The 24730-nt window shown below is 43.5% G+C and overlaps 1 protein-coding gene across 1 annotated transcript in view; it reads right to left on the bottom strand.

The window, feature by feature from the left end:
* Positions 1-17291, bottom strand: part of BCAS1 (brain enriched myelin associated protein 1) — a 42215-nt gene extending 24924 nt beyond the window's left edge. Inside the window, exons 1-5 of the mRNA XM_050313925.1 lie at positions 17223-17291; positions 17037-17118; positions 8469-9025; positions 2864-3019; positions 2311-2355 (exon numbers count right to left, since the gene is read on the bottom strand). Of these exons, the coding sequence (XP_050169882.1) occupies positions 2311-2355; positions 2864-3019; positions 8469-9025; positions 17037-17118; positions 17223-17291 (909 nt within the window). The remainder of the gene's footprint in view (positions 1-2310; positions 2356-2863; positions 3020-8468; positions 9026-17036; positions 17119-17222) is intronic.
* Positions 17292-24730: the final 7439 nt, after the last annotated feature.

The raw sequence follows: 24730 nt of genomic DNA, 5'->3' as shown, positions 1-24730 counted from the left end.
AATGATTACTCAGCTCTCCTTAAACTTTCACATGAGGAGAGAAATAAAAGCTAAGACAAATTAAACCCCAATTTCCCCTCTAAAATCTCCATTAAATTGAAACTGAAATCCAACAAAGGCTGAGACTTCAATTGTTGACCCAAGGTAACTAGCTTGTCCCTTTGCAAGCTTCTTTTTTCTGTTACAGTTCAACAAGGCAAAAGAATTAAGAAGTAAAAAGCTTCGAACCAGCAAAAAACTTGAAAATGAGTTGACAAAACTTTCCAGGAACTATGAAAGCATGAAGAGACCCAAATTCCAAAGAAAGAATCAGCCTACAGTGTTTACAATGTGAATCATAGAACATCCTGAGCTGGAAGGGACCCACAAGGATTATCAGAGTCCAACTCCTGGCCCTGTACAGGACATCCCAACAATCCCAGCTATGTGCCTCTTGGGCTGCCCTGTGCAGGGACAAATATTAGGGTTGTTTAACTAACAGGGTGGGAGGAAAGGTCCAGGATACAGAATGTGACACATATGAGCACGTGAAGTTGAGATCCTGGTCTCCAGGTTGTGTCCTGCAGTGCAGTCACCAATTCTGCCAAAGCTTTGTGCTGTGAAGCAGCTGTGACCAGTCACATGGAAACTGGCTGGTTTTTTCCTGCAGTATCCTGCAAAATTCTCATAATTCCCAAATGCAGAGCAAGATGGGAACTACTCATGGTCTGATACAGAAGGCTCAAATCAGTGATCTGGGGCAGATCTCAGAACACCCTCTTGGTTTGTTTGAACTTGCAAAGGATCAGCTCTCCCAGGGAAGTGTGACTCCAATCTCACTCAGTGTTTACACCGATGAAGTGACAGTCATTAAGGGTGTGCCCAGGCTGATGGAAGCACACATGGGTTCGTCCAGCTGATTAGAGCCACAGACATCCCTGCTGGCAGCACAACGCTGCAAAAAGCAAAGGTTCTTGCCCCAGAGGGTGGCTGGCACTGAACAGGCTCCCCAGGGCAGTGTTCAGGGCCCCAAGGCTGCCAGAGCTCAAGGAACATTTGGACAACACTCTCAGGGACAGGGTGGGATTGTTGAGGTGTCTGTTCAGGGCCAGGAGTTGGAGCTGGATGAACCTTGTGAGACCCAGCTCAGGATATTCTATGACTCAAAAGCACAGCAGCCACCTGAGAGCCCCACAGCACTTGGGAGAGGCTCAGACTTCTCCGAGGGGAAAACACATCTTTACTATTAAGACACAAGCTATTTCTCAGGGAAAAAATTACAATTATTTCCTATCAGCTGAAAAGATCTGTAGCTTTTCTACGTGAAAACTGATAAATTAACATTTTTATTTTGCCTTTAATAAAGTGAAAATGTCAGATCAGGAAGATCATGAAGATAAAGGAATTCCTGGTAGAAGAGAACTCCCACTTAACCTCTGCATAATGAGTTTGCATATCCTGCTAGTCATCTGGGCTTGTTTACCCTCCCAGTGCGATAACAGACCAAACCCAAACAGCATATTTGTTTCCAAATTACAGCACCCCAGCACCAGGAGTCACCTGTTCCAGCAGCACATGATAAAGCCAGGTATGTCAACGGGACTGAGCAACCGGATTTTTCACAGTTGTTGAAAGAGTTGCAGGTCCCACTGAGCCAGGGCAGTTTGAGAACTGCATTTTCTGGATGTCTTGGAAGACCTTAGCCCTGGCTGACGATTTTTGGAGTTATTTCAGAGTTACTGAGCTACAGTTGGGGAGTGATGTATACCCCCTCCCCCCCCAAATATCCTCACGAAGCTTTCTGCAGAAACCAATCATTTCAGTACCAGGTTTTATCAAAATTTGACGGGGACAAAAGGATAGAAAAATAGGAGAGAAAAAAATGATGATGCTCAGTGATTTTGGCTACTTAATATCTATATGTTTCTTTTATCTATATCTATATTGTTCTTTTTAGGGTTCTCTTCTTTGTGTCTTATCACAGTGCAAGAAAAACTTCTGCTCTATGGGCAAATGGAGTTTTTCTGTGCAGTCCAGAGGCTTTCACTGCAGGGATCTTGAAGTTTTAGATCAAGGACAAGTCAGAGCAACAACAAGAGCATTATCAAGTCATCATCAAGCTTGCAGAAAATGCAACAGTTCAGATTTTGATTCTAACAGATATGAATAACTGCACTGTTTATTCTCATCTTCCTTTTAAATTTATTCAGGGGAAAAATATTTTTAATTACTTCAAATGACATCAATTGCTGAAAAAACAACACAATGAAGAGGAAATGGCTGTCTCAAAAACATCTACTGGCCAGTAATTGAACAAGGAACCTGCCCTACCTTGTCTTCAGAATCACTTTTGGCTTCAGCTTTGCTTGGGGAGACCTTAAAAGTATTTGAGAAAAAACAGTCACTCCACTCAGTCTTTCAAAAGATCTAAAAGATAGCATGTTTGAAATCAGCAGGTTTTTCTAGCACAAAGGTGAAAGTATTAATTTTCCCACATGAGGGGGAAGCAATACTTGTATGCATTTCTTGAGAACAACTTGAAGTCAATGGTTAAAATGAAAAATGCCTGGACCAAATATTTACTATTCAAACTTATACATCAATTCATAAAAATGAGCTTAGAGATGTTAACAAAATAAATTTCTTCACGCAAAAGATGTTTAAGACAGGTAAATACTTCCAGGTCTAGAAGCATCTGTGCAGAAGTAAAGGTTTCCAGAGCAGGTGTCCATCATTTGATCACAACTGCACTGTACCCACACACCTCTCATTTCATCCCTCCCCACTGCCCCTGTCAGCAAACACACACTCAGCTCATGTTCACATGGGATTTTTGGGAGCAATTTAAAGCTTAAAGAGATGGAAAGGAAAGGTAAAGTCTCACCAGTGTTTTGAGGAAGCTCATGACGGAGTTGTCTCCTGCAGCAGCTGCCTGGGGGCTGTCCTGCTTTACCTCTGCCTTCTCAGCTTGAGCAGAACTGGGACTGGGGACACCTGCAGAGTCCTCCCGTGGGTCCTTCTGGTTGCAGTCATCTATCTCCTAAAAAAAAGGGGGGGGTAGAGATTCCTCAGTCCTGGTTTGCCTGATTTCCAGTGGAATGCAAAAGTAACTTTTGTGACTTGCATTCTGTTGCTCAGAGTCACAACCCTAATTCCAACCATACTTCCCCAGCCTACATGTTCAGAACAATTGAGCATTTATACATCTCTTTCCCCTCTTTTCTAACATATTCAGCACTGGCTCTTGGTTGGGGGAACATTGTTCTCAGCTACCAAGTACAACAAACACAAATCAAGTCACACACAGCATCCTAAACACCACTCTTCTCTTTTCAAGGCTGAACTTACGAAGATTGGGAATAAAGGCTGAGATTTTGGCCCTTGACAGCCCAGTGCCTGATTGTACCATACAAAGATTGCTTTTGATACTGTATTCTGCCATTCCAGGAGTAATTTTTATCTAGCAAACACAAACATGACACAGATTAAAAGAAGGAAAAAGGCAATGACCCAAAGCAATTCTACTGAGCCAGATGGAGCTGCCTCCTCTCTTCTTGGAATTACAGTTCCCAGAGCCCAGAAAGTGTTTTCCAGTGTTCAAGCACTCAAGTATGTAATTAATATTGCATTATTATTTAGTTTCTGTTTAGACACCTAAACGAGGGTTATGACTAGTTTTGGCACCCTTTCACTTTGAATTTGCCTGCTATTCTGGCCACCTTTGCCTTGAGCCTGCACAGGTGAATTCAACACAAGTGCTATTATGAGAGAGCAGCTTGAGACAAGTCCTCATGTTCCATTCAGCATCTCCTTTATTAAATATTTACTAGTACTACACCTGGTTAGTGATGTCTGAGTGTTACCAATAATCCTCCTTCCTTTCCTCAATCCATCCACACTGTAAATGCAGCGTTGATAATTTTTAAAGTAAATTGTGACTGACACAATGGTGGCACCTTGACTTTGGTGAGGATTTAAAACTGAGTAGACCATCCTGGCAGTTCCATAACTGTTCAGCAGAAGTTACCATCCCCAACTGTTTAATCCACAGTTCCCAAGTATCCATTGGGTCACCAGGAAAGAACAACTAGAGAAGAAATTGTAGCAAACCAGATGCCCAGATTACTCCACAGGAAAAACCAGGACAAGAAATACTGATGAGCCTGTCTAGGTATCTCCAGTAAACAGCATCTTCCTGGGGGTTTAAGTGACATCAAGGGTTTTTTTCCCCTTAGCTACCCATTACAGTTCAGTGGTTTTTTTGGTGTGAAAAGTCAAACAAAATAAATTGTGCTCTGGAACCTTTCCCTCTGCTAGACAATTAAAAATCTCACAGCATTTGCATAATATTTGCAGAGGACAGAGTTTTCTCTAGGTGACTAGTGGAAGGAGTTGCCTAAAGATGCATAAATGGTTTAGAACTTCAGAGGGATAAACTGACAGCAGGAAAGCTGAGCATGGAGTGGTCAGTCTCCACACAGCATTGAGGGAGTTAAATACACAAGGCTTTAAATGCAAGAACAGATTTTTATTGAATTCTCCACCCACCATTTTCCAAGTTTACCCAGGAAGAATCACAGCACAGTGGCTGAGTGCCTCAAATATTCAGAACTTTCTGACAAGGGCCTAACACACCACTTTGTCCAGCTGCCAGTTCCAGGCCAGAGTGGCTCCAGGAACAATCTGTCCCATGCAGAACATGCGTGGCCAGGGCAGCCCCACAGCCAGGGATGGCATCTAAAGAGCTCCTATGACAAATGCTGGCTCCCTTTCAGATGTTAAAGGGCCAATAGAGCCATGAGGCAAGAGATCAGAGGAGCAGGAGGCACAAGATATGTTGCTAAACAAAACCAGCTTCACAGCTGAGTACTTGATGCCATCAAGCTCTTTACTGTTTGATGCTATCAAGAATAATAAACAAATTAGAGGTTTTTTTTTTTATTGCAACACAAGCCTGATGTTGGGCTGCACTGTAGCAGGAAGGGATCTTTGCTGCACACAGCTGTCTCCAGCAGCAGATACCAGATGGGACAGCTCCAGAAGTGCCAGGTACCACCTCTGGCAGCACCAGCTGTCCCAGGACACCTCCCTGGGAAGCCATTGCAGACACTGCAGGGCTTGAGGCACAGCACTATCCAAAAATCACTCAGCTCCAACTTCAGAGCACAAATGTGCCCCCTAACCCACCACTGCAGGAGTATCCTCACACTCCAGGATTCCCAGTCCAAGGCTGCCCTTAATTACCAAGATACAACTGAAATACAGGCTTTGACAGATGCTGTGATCCATCTTGTGCTCCCAAGGGAATACTGCTGCAGGAAGGAGCACAGACTCGGGCCATCAGCATATAAATCAAGGAGAGATAATGCACAGTCCTACATTATCATGTTTTCAGCACCACAAAATCACCACAAAAGCCTCTGCAGTAGCTCCCTGTGCAAAGCCCTGGGGGCAAATAATGAAAGAAAGTCTAGAAATAACAGAAGGTCAGTATTAGGAGTTAACAGATCCCATGTAAATGTTCAATTCATTTCTCTGAGGAGCCAAATTTAGGGGTAATAAACACCTTAAATACTCATACTGTAGTTTCAGTTCAGTCATCAGAAAAAAACCCAAACATATCAAAAGAATGTATTCCTGCCAGCACTTTTGTTTGCATGAATCATGGCTCAGTGAAACATTTCAGGCATATAATTTATCTTTTCTTTGGCTTACATAGTAAATGCTTCATGAATTCATGAATTCTGTCCTTGTTTTAATTATGCTGTGTTCTGAATGTAGTTTTGTAGACCACAAAAATAAAGAGTGGTTCACCAAACACAGAATGTTTGTGCAGCTCTTAAGCTACAACTGTGGAGCCTCTCTCTTACTTACCAGCAATGCTGTTTGTTTTGTGTTGGCAATCAATTCAGGGAAACTTTGCTTTGCTTTTAGCTTTTACAGATACCACGAGTCATAATCCACCAAAAAAAAAAAAAAAGAAAAAGGAACTGTTGGCAGCAATATCTGGATTTTTAATATGATTATTTGGTAACAGTTTGTAGTTACTACAGTAACAGTAATTAAATTAGATTTAGTCATTCTCCCATCCTACATGAGAACTAGAAACTTTCGGGGAACAGAAGGCAACTGTGCTGCAAGGCAGAGCCAGAGCTTTTGTTTTAGAAATGGACTTAAATTTGACAACATATTGGAGTGTTTAGTTAATATATTTTTCCCAGAAAAGGTCCTTAACTCCTCTCTGCCCCCAACATATTTTCCCTTTCATGTTGGAAGAATTAAATACAAAATTATAGTCCAGAAATTCAAGGATAAGGCCAAAATTTCACTCCCCTGTGATACACTTCTGCCACTTACTTACACTGAGTGACTTGAGCCCTGATTTTATGAGTGCTCAAGCATTTCCATGGTACAGCTTTAAGCACACACATAAGATGTCCAGGCATTTCTGATACCCAGCAGACCTGACCTCAAGCAGGTTCCCAAAAAGCAGCTCCAAAAAGCTGCTGTGTGGGCTGGAATCCTGAAACACTCAGACACCAAATATCACCCACAGCTGAGGAGTGCCTGGGATGTCCGGATTATTCCCATTAGTGAGATCCAAGATGTGGGTAGGTACAGGACAACTTGAAGTCAACTCCAAATCACTAAGAATTAGTAAGAAATATGGGCAGTACTGATACAAAAAAAGCTTGATCTGAATGGACAGTGCTTCCAGGAGCTGTTAGAACTGGCAGAATAAGATTTACATTATCTTGTCCTGTCCCCTGATGGCTGCTCACACAGTCATCACAGGTTTACTTGGGCTTTCAACACGACTATTTGCTCCCACCAAGTGTTTAACTCTGACTTCTGGTTACAACTCCTCCAGATTGTTATTCCATCAGAGTTTCACACTGTGTTACTTCAGCAGCACCAACTGTGACCTTCCACACTCGACAGTGTGAAAGTAGTGTCACTGCAACGACAGCAAAATAGGACATAGGAATTTTGGTTGTAAAAGTAACAATTCCTGCAAGCCACAAGGCAAACTTATTGTCTGTGTTGGTCAAAAAAAATCTTCAGGAATTTACAGTGTTGAAAGGCTTCCTTCTCACAGGCTACACACAGAAGTGCCAGTGTGCACTGAACAGATTATTCATTCTCAATTATCTCCCCTGTTCTGTTTAGGTAGTGAATGACTTGATATTCTGCTTGGTGGAGAGTGTGGATTGTTTAGGCATGCATCTGTAGCTGTCTGAAACACTAGTGATGGGGCCAGTTTGGAAGGGCAGTGGTCATAAATGCAAATGTTTTGTCTTACAAATGAAGCTTCAGAAAAATATTAAAAATTGTAAGTTCATACAAGAAATGTGATCTTCAAATTTGGGAAGGTCTAGGATAGAGAAGACAAGGCAGAGGATCAAAGAGACTTTTTGGGACAACCTGCAATGTTGGCAGTGCGAGCAGTGAGCATCTGGTGAACTATGTTCAGCACTACTCAGAGCATGAGTGATCACACAGCAGTCTTGTTTGTGAGTCTGAACTAGGCCAATAAAACCAGTTTTTATAAAAATAACATCTATATATAGGTTCTGATGAGTGGAGCAGTTCCTCCCTCCAGTCCCTAACATTGGACAGGATTTGAATTAGATCACCAATTAGTGTATTCCACCTCTCCAGCTGAACTAATAAGAGTTATGCCATTTATCCCCATCCAGGAGATGGACTTATTGAGAAGTTAATTACCCAAAAATTAATTCTACAGTATCTTTGCAGGAAGTGTGAAATCTCAACTCATACCTGTTTTCAGCTCCTTTGACTAATGTGCTCTCACAGTTATAATACTTAGTTTCTTATATCACAATCCCATCCTGTAAAATCAATTCTAATGGACCAGATTTCCTTGACTAAAAAAAAAAAATCACAATAGGCAGGAGTAAAAAAAATTGCTGCTGTATCATATTCCTTATTTTAATATGTAGGATATGTAACAAGCAGCTATTGCTCAAGAGGTGGGACTATTTTAAGAATGGCACAAAACACAGCAAAGAACTATTTTAAAACCATCCAGGGCTAAACTCCATGCTCCTAAAGCATTTAGTTTTTTAGTTTCAGGCATTCTTGCTGTCACTGGTAGCTGGCTACTGTTCACCCTGGCATTGGAGCAGGGGCACAGATATTTCATGGAGTACCTGGAGTTGGAAGGGACCCACAAGGATCATCAAGTCCAGCTCTTAAGGACACAACAATCTTGACTAAACCTTTCAGAGAGTTAAAATCTAGTTTGAATTCGAGGTCAGTGCCAGCATTTAGCCATGAGACAGATACCAGGACTTCACCACTTTACCACAGCTTCCTCTCCCACCCTCTCTCCAGATAGCCCTGCGAGGCGTTACCTGTGGCAACACATTCACTCACAGCCATCCCAACATGGAGCTGTCCTACTCTATTAATCTTCCCAATATTCAATATTCATTAGTGAATGGATATTCTACAGCAGCACTTGCCTTCCCCTGTGGGACACCATTGGAGGTGCTCTGTAATCCCGCAGCCGCGATGCTCCCGTCAGGAACGTCCAACACCTGCCGCTCCTCCTGGGGATCACCTCGTGCTCTATTCCTTTCCTTTCCCTTCTCCAGTTTGAAGATCCTGTCAAAGAAGGTCACTGGCTTTGGCTTTGAGGTGGCCACATCCTCTCCCTCAGGTGACACCGTGAGCTCGATGTCCTGCAGTGGTGCCCGGCTCAGGTTTTTATCGGAGCCTTCCTCCGGCACAGCTGCCCCAGGAACCTCTGCTCCCTCACTCAGGGCTTTGTTCCCGCTGGGAGACACAGGGCTGACATCAAGTTTCGCCGATCCAAGTGATGAATCCGCCGCTGGATCTTCAGTACGCCCTGGTACAGCCCACGAGAAGGCGAGCACAGAGCGGGGTTTAGCAGCTGGCCCAGCTCTCCTGGCAGCGCTCCCGAGGCTCTGCCCGCCCGCCTCGGCAGCGGGGCCCTGCTCCATTGTCTTCGGGGAAGAAACGGCCACATTATCCCGGGCAACACTCGCCTTTGCATCCACTACAAACAGAAGGATAGAACAGGAATTATCCGGCACAGCAAAGGAGTTGTGTGCTGGGTGTACGATTAATCACGGTGCTTTAACAAATCGGGTCTGAAATGTGGGGCCTCGGGGAGGACCAATAAACTGGGTCCCAAATGTGGGGTCTTGGGGAGGACCACACAAGGGGCAGCTCACCTGGGACCCTGTGCCTTCCCGTGCTACATACGAGCTTCTGCTCATCCATCACACCTGCCTGGCTGATTTTCTTTCCTGCCACTTCTCATTCAACTTGAACTTGACCAAGTTGGTGCAAATTATACCTTCTCCACACCTCCCCTTTCAGCTGCCAAAGTCAGATAACAACCCATATTTTTACTACTTAGCCCAGTGGACACCACAGTAAGATTACATGAAAATTAGCCATATGCAAAAAAAAATTAAGTAAAACTTGAGATGATTATATATTAATATATTACACTTTCCTCTGTCAAAGCTAAAGAGGAAAAAAGAACATAAAGCACAAGGATTGATCCTGTTTCCTGGCTGGCCAAACTCTCCCGTGGGCTTTGTAGTCATGACTTATTTCATTCATTTTTCCAGCACTGTTCCTTGCCTTGCTGCCTACTCTTCACAGTGCAGTTTCTACTTGCACTCCTCTATAGCCTGTAGGTTATTTTAAGCCTGATTTAAATACTTATAAATCACATCCGAGCCACCCTTCTTGTCCTTACGTTTGACTCTTTTTACCCACTAACAGTACGGATGAATCACATTTCCCTCACCAAAATTCTCACAAATCATTCCCCCTTGTGCACACACAGGGACATCACACTTTAGATGTGAAATATCTTTCACCTTAAAAGTATATTTTGTAATACAATTGCACTTTCATAGTACAGGCGAGGTGAAATTCCCTAGGGATCAGATTTGCAGACAGAAGGAGGTGGCTTCTGCTTTATAGAAGACAAAAGAAGCAAGAGGAAAAAAGAAAAATAATCTTTCTTGTATCTGTTTTGTGGCTGGGAGACTGAATCACAGATGATGTGGTGCAAAACCCCAGTAAATGAGAGGAGGCTTGTCAAGAGGTAAACCTTGCACAGCTCCCCCTCAGTTCCAGCTTCTCTTCCCTCGTTTGACTAGAATATAGATCTGACTTCCCTGTCAATCATCAGCACAGATTTCAGGAATGAATTTAGATCTACTTAATTATAACTGTGAAAAACTGACAGCCTCAAACTGACTCGCTAAATTAGAATGTGAAAATTGACAGTTTCAATGAAAAATTGAAATTATTTCAAATTATAACTGTAATAGTCTAGTCAATATTATGCCTTTCACATTTTACTTTAAGAGGAATAAAACCCCAGATATCAACAAAACCTGACTGAAACACCTGTCTTCCACACACAGCACAGACCTTTGGTGTTCAGCTGCATTTGTCAAAGTCTTTTTTAAGATTAGGCAAGCAGAATGTTTTTAGATCACAGCTTTCAAAGCCACCTCTTAGCTTTTCACACCAAAAGTACCCCAACTTCCCACCTCCTCCAAGGATTTTGCATAACACCACCCAAGCATCAGCAGGTACTGTACAATGTGTCTGTATGTGGCAGGGACAGAGACCCTGGATACACTCCTGGTCCCATTCCTGGGCAAATCCAGGAGAAGAACAAAGCTCCAACACCCAGCTCTTCCCCATTGCCTTAACTTGGTGACCTGCTTCACGCTTCAGATTGATCCTGAGTAGCAGGGGGTAAAAGCTTCCATAAACCCAAGAATCATGGAATGGTTTGGAAAGGACCTTAAAGACCATCCAGTTCCACTCTCTGTCATGGGCAGGGACACCTTCCACTAGCCCAGGGTGCCCCAAGCCCCATCCTAGCTGGTCTTGGACACTTCCAGGGATGGGGCAGCCACAGCTTCTCTGGGCAACCTGTGCCAGGGCCTCCCCACCCTCACAGCCAAGAATTTCTTCCCAATATCCCATCTAACCCTCCTCCCTGTCTGTTTGGAGCCACTGCCCCTTGTTCTGTCACTCCAGACCCTTGGAAATAGTCTCTTTCCATCTTTGCTGTAGCTCCTCCAGGCACTGGAAGGCCACAGTCAGGTCACCCCAAAGGCTTCTCCTCTCCAGGCTGATCAATCCCAACTCTCCCAGCCTTTCCTCCCAGCAGAGCTGCTCCATCCCTCTGATCATCCTGGTGCCTCCTCTGGACTCACTGCAACAGCTCCATGTCCTTCCTGTGCTGGAACCCCAGAGCTGGAGGTAGCTCTGCAGGAGGGGCAGTCCCAGAGTGTGACAGCATAAACCTCGAGGAACTTCACCAAAATACTTTACAGCAGTGGAGGCAACAGCTGACAGAGTGAGGGCTGTGGGGTCAGAAGTCACAGCTGCCACCAGCACCTGACAGCTGCTGGGACCTGGCTCCTGACTCCTCTACTTCCAGCATTTTTAACGTGCCATTTACTTTCTCATTGTGTTTGAGGGCAAGGCAGGGTGGCCACAGTGCCTCAGCACAACCTGTTCTGGCCAGGAGAGAGATTTTCGCTTTCTGTGTACACTGAGAAAGTTTCTTTCCCTGAATTCTCTCTGCTATTATTCATGTGAGAAAATAACTTCCACTGGCAAGAATCCTTGGCCAGCAATATTCTTCTGCAATATTTCATGAGCACCTATTTCAATGTACTGACATGCAAAGCAAAGGCACAAATTAGCAGCTACTCAACCACCTATTCAGCTACTCAGCTGGGGCCACTAAGGATCAGTTATATTTTCCTAAGCCCCTGTAGTAATGTATGAAAAAGAACTGAAGCACTAACTTCTAATTATAGCTGGAAACTTGGGAAGGAAGCAAAAAGCAAAGCCTTTTCCCAGCTAAAGAAGGGAGAAACAATATCCATTGGAAAATAATTGTAATAGATCCTGAACTTCTGCTTTATGTAACAGATAACAAATGAAACACAGGAAAACTGGCTTCAGTATAAAAATAGGAATATAAGCTCATCAGTAAGCAAACCAACTAAACAAGGAGTAGCTCATGGATCTATCAAGCTCCTTTTATCTCTAATTATCATGGAAGGAATGAAAGACCTGGAAAGCATCACTGGCGTGAGCTCTGCTGTGTCTCTTGTGCCAGGACAGTTCCAACTGTTTCAGGGCAGGTCTGCTCAGACACAGGCAAAGCACATCCCACCAGCAGTGAGGAGACACTGCTGTGCTGGGCTGCACTGAGGAGTCTGACTCATGGCCCAGCCACAGCAAACGGAAAGAGAAAAGCTTTGAAACACCAGTATTTGGATGAAAAGTGCACGATATTCTTGTTTCTAAAGAGACAGAAGTGCCATTCTTTCAAAAAATTATTTCCCAGTCCAGAGGCAGAATTAGGAAGAGAAGAAAAACCTCCCAAATTCTAGGCCAGGTCTGCAAGTAGATCAAAGCTGCTCTTTCTGAATGAGATTAAAAGCTGCTCTGAAATGAAAATCAATACACAATTTAAAGCACTGCTGTGAGTCTGCATTTCGTGCTACTACTGCACAGGCACTTTCCTTTCAAGTATTTAACAAAAGACAGTCACAGTGCAGAAGATTTGTCTTGCTTTTCCCTTCACTTCATCAGGATATGCTAAAAAGGAAACACCACAACTGCACAAACTCCCTCTTCTGGAAGATCACAAGGATATTTTTTCTGAAATTTGGTATATTAGACCATCATTTTCCCCTTGACTTCAGAAAAACTGCACAGAGTAATGGTTTGTGCAACGTTACAGAATCACAGAATGGTTTGGAAGGGATCTTAGGGCTCATTTCATTCCAGGGACACCTTCCACTATCCCAGGTCGCTCCAAGCCTTATCCAGCCTGGCTGTGGTCACTTCCAGGAATGGGGCAGCCACAGCTTCTCTGGGCAACCTGTGCCAGGGACTCCCCACCCTCACAGGCAACAATTTCTTCCCAATATCCCATCTAACCCTCCTCTCTATCAGTCTCGAAGTCATTCCTCCTTGTCCTGTCACTCCAGGCTCCTGTAAACAGTCTCTTTCCATCTTTCCAGCCACCAGCACATGAACATGCCACAAAACCAATCCTAGGAGGAAACACTTGCTAATGCTGTTGCTTTTGATTCAGCTAATCATGGGGAAAATAGATTTTAATGGCCCTGAAGGAACCAGTAAGGGCTACAAAGCAACATTTGGCACCAACAATTCCATCAGTGTAGGCCAGCACAGTGGGCTATAACAGCCCTGAATGAATTACTGCACAAATACTCGGCTTAAAAACCTAAATACACAGCAGCAATGAGTGAATTTTCACATTTATATTTCTCATAGATTTTTATAGATATTTGGTAGGTTCATTTTTCCTTCGGTTATCTAGGATTGAACAGCATCATAATTCTACAGTAGATATAGGATTTTCATATCTCCAAGTATACCTTGTGTTGACATAAAAGACCTCAAAAGCTGTTGTGACAAGGCTAAAATGACTGATTTTTCAGGTGCATTATAGAAGTACAAAATGAGACATTTCCCCCCCTTTCTTAAAGAAAGAAAGAACATACTAATATTCGTTTGCAATCTTGCTCCACTATTCCATGCAAAAAAGTTGACAGCTCATTTATACTCCAAAAATAATTTTGTTTTACTAAGTTCACTGCCATCGTTATTTACCTAACAGATTTACTGAAATCAATGGAAATGGGGGCATAGAAGCCAGCAGCAAGAATAATAATGATCATTCTTTGAAAAAATACCTAAAAGGCAACATGTTTCAGGCCTTACATGCACACAGAACTGTTGCAATACATGATTTCTGTTACGTGCTGGGTAGGAGCAGAATTTGCTGAATGAGATTTATCCTCTGGGACAAAGGATTTGCATCTTCATTAAACCCTTCTTCCCTTGTAATGTTTGTAATTCCTTTGTGCTTTTTATGAGGCAGGTCATTGTTTTGATCTGCATGAAATTACCACCCAAACACACGTGAAGTTGTTCCCATTGTGTTCTCCTGCTCCATTTCTGCTCTGTGTTGTGGAAATCAGAGATACAGCTTCTAGTTCTGGCCTTCTTCCCTTTACCTGTTGCCCACCAAGTACTTAAAGTACTAACAGGTCAGCACAGAACATTAGGAAAAGTCAGGATTAACTCTGCTCTCCTTAAGCTTGCAGAGCAACGAGTCCTGAGGCAGCAGTGAGGGCACTGGTGCTGCTGAAATGGCACTGCAGGGGGAGAAGGTGGATGCTCATCCTCTGTGCAGTGTCTGCAACCCTGACACTCAGTAGGAGCAGGAAAGGCAAGTCATGGAAAGAATCCCTGAGCCCACACAGCTGTCAGCCTGTTTGAGCAGAAGCAGCAAATGCAGGGACCCGGCCCCAATCTGCTGCCCCAGATGTGAAGCAGATGCTGACGGGGCTCTTCCAAGTAACATTCCTTCCTCTGGTCATATGGAGTTAACTCCCTGGATTCCTTTTCTGTTATATTAACAGATACAGATTTCATACACTCATTTATCAACTGTACCCCCTAATGCACAGCACATGGGCAGATCTTTGGCCATCACAGAAATGCAAACTAACAGGACAAAGACCACAAGCCACTAGCTGACACTTCTCATTAAACCCTCTTGCTTCAATTACCTTTTTTAAGCCTTTGTCTTCCCCAAAAATGCTCACTTTATGACCATAACATCCACTACACTACTATTTACTGTATCCTTTCATTTTAGAAATGCTGTCAATTATGCTTTCCATAGTAATAACGTCTATCATCTCCAAACAGCACTTGCACTTTTATTCCACCAAGACCTTGATTATATTGCACAAACCAGTCAGATTTCAGTGGTATCTAAACAGCTAATGAATTTAACTGCTTTTTAAATATGAATAAAGTTAAGATACAAGTAGTATCAACATAGGACAGTCTAATTTTTCAACTTGCTACTTAAACTGATTTAGTAATTACATCAATTAGGTAATCCATTTAAGTAAAACAATCCCATATGCTTCATTTTATGTATTAAGAGTAAAATGTACATGCATTTTTTAGGTCCTCAGACAGTGTAAATCATCTGGCTTTTATTTACTCCCCAGAACTTTGCTGGTTTACACCACCAGAAACACAAAGATAAAAGCTTTGCTTTTCTAGTAGAAGACTCTTTAAACTGCCTTCAAGTGAGACCGTATTAGGAAATTAGCCATGGAACAGAGATTCAGAGCTGTAATCAGTGCCCTCTGCATATCACCAGAACAGGCTGATTATTTTTGTCTAAAATCAGATTTTTCAAGTTCATGTAACAGGCTGAGAGGGTTCTCTTAATAACGAATAAGAAAGTATTTTCTTTTCTTACAGAGATTTAAGACAATTGTCAGGGTTTATCATGTTCTGAAAACAGAAAGAAATCCAGTGCAAAGGAAATGCTGGTAAGGTGAATGTGGCTGAACCTGTAGAGCTGTGAACAGGAGCATTGCTGAGTCCTGAAAGGCCCCAAAGTCAACAAGGGGTGGAAAAAGGAATTAATGAGGTGCTGACAAGCAAGAAGACACACATGTCTTTGAAAGAGAGCAATTGTCTATGATATGTGGAGATAAGTTTTCAAAACTACTTGGAAACAAATTTTGAGTGCTCAGGCCACGTAATTCACCCCAGGTTTTTGAGATGTCAGCACTGGAAGTGGGGCTTCCCTTTCCAGGGACAGCTCAGGGTCCAACCTGCCCTGGGGTGATCCCTTGAAAACCTGTTCCTGTTCCATATGACCCCCACCCAAACAGGGCTGAAATGGGATGCACTCACTGAGCCATGATTTATCCATACCCTCACCAGCTATTCAGCTGCTACACTCACAGTTTGTATGGAACAGGGACACAGATTTTATTTCATTACCATGAGGGAAAGAATAAACTACTGTATATACCCTAAGTTATCTAGAATTCAAACACAAGCAGCTGACACAGTTCAATGTTTTTTATGAAGCTCTCACTGCAGATTTTAGCTTGTCCCTGCTCTCTTCAGGAAGGTCTGCTACCTCTACAAGGAGAGCAAGGCAGGTTTCTGTATATTAAGTATTCACTAAGATGCATTCCTGGACTCAGGAGGGGCACTGCACTGCCAGGGCTCAGGGCCAGAGGTAATTCTGATATAACAACATCACTGCAGGTATAATGCCTGCCACCTTACAGGACTTCTCCCAGCAAACTGCTATTTTAAAATGACAAACAAGACAGAAAAAGATATCCTCATACAAATTTAGTTGTTGACAAGGAACTGTTTGGCATCCTTGAAGTCAAAGCAATGCACCTACTAAAGAATACAGGACCAGAAAACAGAGAGCAAGATGGAAATGTTTAAATGAATAAGAGAGAGTCATATTACTATCATTTCAGTCACTGGAAATTGTTACTGAAAGGATCAGAAATACGGTTTCCTATAAAAATGCAGAGGTGATTCCTAAGACTTTACCACCCTGTGGATGAGAACATGCAGCCAGGACATGGACTTTCCTGCTTTCCCTTTCAACACATGAAGTACTCTCTTTGCAGCCTGCAAAACATTTCCTTGTGTGCCCCACAAACACAGATCCTCACTAACAGCCCCCTGTACTGGTAACATCCCCTTGTACTGGTGCCACTGCTGCATTTACACCCTCTCAAGAGCCCAGATCTGGGTTCCTTGGAGACACAGGTTCCACCAGAGCCCAAGCACAAACCCTGGGATCTGTGCAGCAGCATGGAAAGGTCCAGCACCAAACCACTCCTGCATTATGATACTTGACATTAACCAAACTCTTCACTCTATAAACCCACTTTATGTGGGCCAGCAAATTCCTAGAATTATTAAACAGCTTCCAGAGGACTTCAGAAGTGTTTTCTTATTTTACTCTTTGTTATCTTGAAGCTTTCAAGCTTCTGTTAAGCCACACATACTGACTCACAAGAGCTCCTCTTCTTCTTTGAAACTATGCCCCAATATTGACTGCTGCCCAGGGATAAACCTCTGTCTCATGGGAAAAGAAGGGCAAATGCACCTTTCCCTGTACCTACCTTCACCATTCATTGCTGGAGAATGATTCTGAGCAAATACAGCAGATCCATTTTTAACGGTGTCAGGAGATTCAGAGAGAGCCTGAAATAGCAAATAATACAATTTTTAGGACTTATACCTTACAGGGTTTAAAAATTGCAGTGGGAAGCAGGGAGGGAAGATGAGAGTGGGTAGCTCTCCCTTACCTGGTAGCTCTTGATTGTGCAGGTACTGTCCTCCTCAGCTTCCTCTGGGACACTCACTGTATTCCCCATAGTTCCTGTCAGGTGGAGGGAAAAACCCAAATAACCTTTCCTTCCTCATTAATATGAATTTGCTGCCTAGTTCCAATTAAGGGACAGCCAATGGGGACAGACAGGCTGTTGAGGTCCCTAAAAAGCCCCACCTGCCCCATCATCAAGCTGCACCAACCAGTCTTTACCCCAAGCCCATTATGCTCAGGGCTCACAGGTGCTCACAGAAAATGGTACAAACCAACAAACTTTTCTTGTTTGTTGAGGAAAACTGGTTGCAATCACACCTGCACCATTCATTAGGGCAGAGGAGAGAGCAACATGGAGTTAGCAGCAGAAAAACACTTAAATCTGTGAATAAATTACAACAGCTCATATATCTTTGTTTGGTTTTCACTTTTGAAAAAGCAAAAAGAAAAGAGACAGCATGTAAAGGCATCACCCATGTAAACTCTGAATTGCAGCCTCTTTCCTGTGTACAAGTGCACATAAACCTTCTGGGTTTTTTGTTTAGTTTTAATTTTCCTTTCCCCATAATCTCCCTGTAATGTGGTGGAGGGGCAAGCGATTCTGAAGTCAAGAGGGAAGTTCCTATTAGACTTTGGCTCAGGATATGGATGTGTATATACTGATAAATAAACAAACAGTGAAGAGAAAGTATTCTGAGCCACACCTTGAGACAGGAGGGTGTCCAGAGAGAGGAAGGCAGAGGGCTGGAGCTGTGCTCATCCTTTTGGATGTCCTGCACAGCCTCCATGGGTACCAAGTGCCTCCTGCTTTATTACTGCTCTGCTTTCTGCCTGCATGAGTCAGTGAAGCTGCAGAGGCATGGATGAGAACAACTCCTTTAATTAGATTAAATTTTAATTAAACAACCTGTAGCCATTGGATAAAAGAAGGAAAACAGTAGCTTTGCTAAATCACGTTCACCAAAATTGGAATGTGTTGCTTCCAGTTACTGTTTGCTGAGCTCAAGCTCAGGGTGCAGAGTTATTTTACAGGGGTTTTATCTCCTCAGCTGATATTTCCAGTATAAATCAGAAGTTCTGATTTGTGGTGGAAAACAGCCAGAGCTTCCCTGTGGATGTACAATGGCCTCTTGTCCTTGTTCTGTAATTCTGTTTCCTAGCAACTTTAAACATTATTCCATTGGAAGAGAAGAAAACAAGATTCAAATCCTACTGCTTAGTCTCGATGGTAAATTTAGTATCTTGTTGAATCTGGAGGATTTACTGTTGTTTTCCATTCACAAAGCCTACTTTATGCCAGGAGACAAGCAAAAGATGGAATATTTGCAAGTTTGCTTCCTTTTTAACATGAATTGTAAAATCAGTTTGTATCTGTGGGGAGAGAGAGAAGCAAATTCCTCTCTTTCTTTTTTATTTCAACAACGATTTGTATCTTGATTCTCAGCCACTCCAGTTTCCTGTTGTTGCAGGTCTACTCACATCAAGTTATCTTTAAATGATACAGAGCAGAGATCACAGGCCCTGAGCTCTGGCAGGTTTTTCTCTAGAAGAAATTACCCATTTTCTAAAATCAAGTTTATAATTCTCACTAAAATAAAACACACACAGTGGTCATGTGGAATTTTAGAATATTCTCACCAGAACTCTCTCTCACAGAAAGCTGGATAGCTATTGGAGGCTTTATTTTTCCTAAAAATGGGAGAACTTGCAGCATTACCCTTTCAGAATATGATCCCAAAACACCAAACACAGTTTTCCATGCAGATATAGAATCATGGAATAGAGAAGCTGTGGCTGCCCCATCCCTGGAAGTGTCCAAGGCCAAGTTGAAGCAACCTGGTTAAGTGGAAGGTGTCCCTGCCCATGGTAGGGGGGTAGAATGAGATGATCTTTAAGGTCCCTTCCAACCCAACCCATTCAGTGATTCTGTGATATATATGTACATGTGTTTCTGCCCAATTTTAAGGAGAAAATGACAGGTCACTGCCACCTACAGACAAATCTGAGCATCAGCAGAAATTATAATACACAAAATGGTATCACACTGGCAGAGTTTCAAGTTGCCAAGTGAGTAATGTCACAGCTCTTCCCTTCTGCCACCACATCTCAAAACTGCTGCTGCAGAGACTGTTGCAGCTCATTGCACCCATGTGGGGCTCTAGAGCTGAGTAAATGGGATGAAATCCTTAAATGTGAAGGCAAAGAGATTATTCTGAAAAATAAAGGGCACTCAGAATGTGTTTATGAACCAAAGAATCACAGAATATTGGGGTTGGAAGGGACCTCTGGAGATCACCCACTGCTACCCCCCTGCCACGGCAGGGTCACCCAGAGCAGGTGACACAGGAACGAGTCCAAGTGGGTTTGGAATGTCTCCAGAGGGGGAGACTCCACACTCTCCCTGGGCAGCTGCTGCAGTGCTCTGCCACCTCCACGGGAAGGAATTCTTCCTCATGCTGAGGTGGAACTTGTTGTGTTTTATTTTCTGGCCATTCCAGAAGGTACTGAGGACTCCCAGGGCGCAGGAACCTGTCTGAGGACAGGAGCCTTTGGGAGCTCTCAGGATGTGGCCATGAGGTTGTTCCCAGTGAGCAGACTCAAACATTGTCAACCACTGAGCACATCTGTCCAGCTGTGAGCCCAACACCACCCTCAGGGTGCTCACTTGGCCTCTCCTTTGGGTGTCTCAGTTATTAATCATATTTCTTAGCAGCACAACCACCAAGAGAGACCTATTTGTGCCCTTTGTTCTACATTTGAGAAGCACAGAAATGTAGTAATCTGTGAGTACAGAGCAAACCTTCACCAAACCTGGGAGTCTATGAGAGAAGATTTGACAGCATTTACAGGAACCAGACGATTTTTGATGATTGAGAAGGAAAAGAGATGATGCTGATGCAAGAACATTCTTCAAAATGAGAAGAAAGCCCTTAGAAGTCAGGAGGAGCTGGAGAAAGCTCATTCTCATCCTTAGACCTCCTTTCTAGAAACAGATTTTTTTCTCTGAATTTCAAGGATCTTATCCTCGTGGGGGGCTCCTTCAGGCCAGGTGGAATGCAGCCCAACTGGTTTAAAAAGGAACATGAACTACCAGCCTCTCCATCAGACATGGCTCTGAAACAATTCCTTTCCCCACTTATGCTTCACTGCTTCTATTGTAATGCAGAAAATAATACAAAAGAAAAAATGTATTTTAAATTTTTTTTGGTGTTATATGAAGCATCGTGTGCCTGAGCAGAAGTTCAAGGCTTGGGAAAATTAAATTTTTTCTCTCTCTCTCTCTCAAAAATCATTGTTTTGGTACTGGCAGAGTGGTAAAAGATTTGAAAACAGTGAGAGAAAACTACGACAAAACCTGTGATCTCCTGTGTACTCTGGCTAAAGCCAGCTGAGCCTGACCTTTCTAATGTATTGGCCGAGCTGCAATATCACAATCACCTGTGTCACAGTGTCTATTAATGTCAAAAGTACACAATTAATTCCTCAGTAGAACTTGCCATATGTTGCACTTAAATGTCAGTAAGAACAATGAACATCCTGCCTCTTGGAACCCAGGTGAGCACTGAGACAGGTCCCTGTCCAGGTAGGAAGGCAGAAGCTCCTGCTCTGATTCAAGTGGAGCCAAGAAAGGACTAATAATAGGAGAGAGTTTTAGAGAGTCTCCTTACCTTCCCTCAGCGCAGCTCTCAGTTGCTGTCCTGCAGGAACTGACACCTCAGACACGTGCTGGGTGTGATGAAAGCAGGGGCCAAGTGCATCTGAGCCCTGCCAGTGGCTGGGGAGGAGGAATGGACACACAATAGACAGTGGTGAAGGGAAGGAGAAGGAAGGGTTGAGCTGACTCACCTACAGCAAACAAGAAACACCCAAGAACAACTCGAGTAGCAGCCTGGCAGCTGCCTGTGCATCCAGGGCATGCAGAACCACAGCCCTCAAGGCTCTAGGGGCAGTTTTTAATACAATTCTTTCAGCCACTCTGCACTGGAGCCAAATGGGAAAAACAAAACAGTTCAAACATTCACACCCTGGGCATTCAGGGAGGGAACAGTTCAACAATGCCACAAGGTGAACAATCCCAGCCTGGCCGGTAGAAAGGTGCTGTCAGAAAGCTGGTCTTTGCATTCTTGTGTCCTTTTGCAGAAAAAAGTCAGTGCAATTGCAAGTGAAAAGTTACAGCAGGTGCTTTAAAGCCCAAACAAGAGAAGCCAAGCAGGAAATCCCAGGATCATTCAGTAGGAAAGCACAGGACAGAGCTGCTCGAGCAGAGGAGGAAGAGCAAAAGCAAAACCCAAGAAAAGCCAAGCCAGCAGCAGGAGTTACCTGGGGAAGGGTGGCTGGGACACCCTCTGGGAGCTGGACCTGGTCCAGGTGAGGTGCTGCTCCCCCAGCTCTGCCCCTGCCCTGCTCTGCCTCCACAATCAGCCCAGGGAGTGCTCACAAACACTGGGTGCAAACACACCGAGGGTGGAGCAGCCCCGTCCACCTTCCCAGCCTTCCCCAAGTATTTTCTGTTCTTAGCACTCTGGCCACACAAACCTGTTCCAAGGCACACCTGAATTCATGGCTCTGGGGTAGCCTCTCATGGACACTCTGGCTTTGGGAATTCTGACATCGTGTGAACACCTGCAAACCCCTTCCAAACACGGACCTTCCCCACCATGGCAGACAAAACCAAGCAGATTTTGATGACAAGACTGTTTGCTGTAGTCAAAGTGGTTCTTAATATCCCTCCATAATGTGCAGACTGACTAAGTGTTGATATTTTAAGCCTATTGTCACGATTTGCTGCTCCCTCAGGTGAGTCACTAAGCCCACACTCGGACTGGGGGTGTCTGGAGCAGGGAAAGGCTTTTTGTTCTGAGTTTTCACACCACCTTAGTCAATAAAACTTGGTTTGGAAAAGTGGGCTTCCCACAAGCTGTCGCAATACCAAGAAAAAAATCCTTATTTTATAATTTGAAAGGAACACCATTGCAATCCCAGTGATCTTTCTTTCTATTACCTTACTTCTATCGCCTGGATGGCATTTTTATTTCAGTGTTGCTTTTTGGTTTTGAGTATAATTCTGTTATTAGCCATGATAAAGAAATGAAAACAGATCTGTAAGAAGGGGGATGTGCTGGCTGTGAATGGTGTCAGATGCTTCAGGGGATGATGAAGAAACTGTAAGGGTGGAAACAGCATCTGATTGCATCCAACACCTCAGCACTGCATGGGAGGAGGAGTGAATATTCCTATTCCCTCATCTCTCCAAGCATTGGTTAAAGCATCTTGATTATTTTCCCCTTATTTTATCACCTCAGATAGTGTAAATACCTGCCTGCTATGAGCTCTGATGATACCCCATGAGTTCAGTCTCATAATCCTGTCAGAGAAAGAATCTGGTTTGGGAACAGTCTCTGGATCAGCGGCAACAGAACTTACCTGTGGGCTAAGACACAAACTACCAACCTCACCCATGCAGTGACACTGGACTAGTTTTCATTGCCTTTTTTCTTTTTATTTTTTCTTGGGTTTAAATATTATCATGCAGGAAATACTATCATGATGTAAATATTCAATTCCAGAAATTCTTCATTTCTTTAAGAAAAGGTCATTAATTTCAGGATATGTTTGCATCATGTTTTGCTTTCTGTGGATGTATTTGCTCCTAAAATACCTTCAAATTCAGCCTTAAAAACTTAATGTGCATTATAAAAAATAATTTAGATTATTGTATACTTCATCTTATGGCATGTGCTGTGAATTTAAGAATAAAAATACTCCTTTTCCTCAAAAAAGGCTATTCCTTGAATTGAGCCCAAACAGATGGCAGTGTTGCTGCAGGATGTTTACACTCTTGCCTTTATTTCCCACAGAAATTGTGTTTGCCATTATTCATCCAGGCATTTTCCCCCTTCATGACTCAAACTGTGCAGGAATAATTTAGATACTTTTAAAAGCAAAGGTCACTGCCTTGCTTTGGGGGTTTAACCCGAGTGCTGAAGTGAGGGGACAAATGTCCTTTGGGTCCTACACAGGCTGTGCTGGGTGAACCAGAGGGTGGTGGTGATACCTGTCTCAGGTGCTGTCCTCTCCCAGATGCAATCCCTGGGCCTGCAGCCAGGCAGTGGGAATACCCAGGGTGTCTCAGGGTGCTTTTCCACGGTATCAGGGCTGTTTGTGTGCAGATCAAAGCTTCTCCCTCCTCCTCGTGGCTCATCCTTCTCTGACCTGGTTTGGCAGCACTTCCAAGAGCAGAAATAACTGCAGCAAATACCAGAGGAAATGTCTCTGTGACTCCTCCAGCATCGGTGCAATTACACCCAGAGCTAATTTGCTGTGCAGTCACCGAGATGCTCCTGCTGATTACACTGCTGTGACCTTATTAAATTAGAGACATCACAGGGAACTTTGTGCTGATTAATTTTCCCCAGTTATGTGGTCCTGGTGGACAATTAACCATCCATTCTTTGAGGTGTATTTCAGCTCTGGTTTTGTTATTGTTTTACAGCCATTTCAAAGACATCCCATGTATCCACCCAGGACATTCCAGAGGGGCACATGGTGAGTTTTGGTTTGCCTCATGCTTGGGAATTATTTAGCTGGGTGGCAGCCACAGAGAATCCTCTCCAAAGCACAGGAAACCGTGTGCTTCCTGCTCGATTTTTTGGTGATCAAAATGCTATTTTTTCTTTCTAAAAATCTATAATGAAACTGTCACCAAATAAATCTTTCTCCTCTGCAGGAAATGCTCAGCTTGTGCATCTGACAGCTGCATAAAACTTCCTGTTCATTAATGGCACAGAGCTCCCAACAATTATAAATGATTAACCAGCTTCTTTTATTACTGTCCAGAATGAGAGCCAAGACCATTCAAATATTGACAAGGGAAGAGCAGATTACTCTTGGTCTGTATTTGCATCTGCTTTTGCTACACGTGGTCTTGAAAGGGGCTGATGTGTTAATTTAAGGTGAGAGCTTCCATCTGGCTGCTCCTGTCAAGGTTTATTTAGCAGAGCAGGAGGGATGAGCAGCAATACACCCTTGGCAACACGAGAGAGAGATGAGAGAAGGAACCTGCAGGAGAACAGCCGAGCAATAAAAAAATTAGGCACAACTCCAGTCAAATTCTGACAGTTTCAGATGGAATACAAAAGAAGCTTTGACTCAGCCTTTCCCACTTCAGTCCCCAGAGGATGGATGAAGTGAATCATGGACTTCTTTCAGATGTGAGAGGACCAACTCAACGTTTGCATTGCTTAATTTACCCTGGATCCCAAGCAGGGAGAGCTTGGAGCCACCTGAATCCCAGAGCCAGGCCAACCCCCCCTGCCCTCAGCACCTGGGCAGGATTGGACAGATGCCCAAGGGGTGACACAACGGCCCCTGAGATCCACAGGGATCCCTGCACTGATGGCTGGGAAACAGCTGGACACAGGGATGAGCTGGGAGATAAGAGATGCTTCGTTTGCAGTGAAAAAATCCAAGTTCATTGAGTCCTGTCCAAGA

This window comes from Myiozetetes cayanensis, unplaced genomic scaffold (genome assembly GCF_022539395.1).
Source record: "Myiozetetes cayanensis isolate MyiCay16 unplaced genomic scaffold, myiCay2020 scf19, whole genome shotgun sequence".
Taxonomy (NCBI): Eukaryota; Metazoa; Chordata; class Aves; order Passeriformes; family Tyrannidae; genus Myiozetetes; species Myiozetetes cayanensis.
The sequence above is the reverse complement of the archived record's forward strand: the minus strand, read 5'-3'. Positions and strand labels throughout refer to the sequence as shown.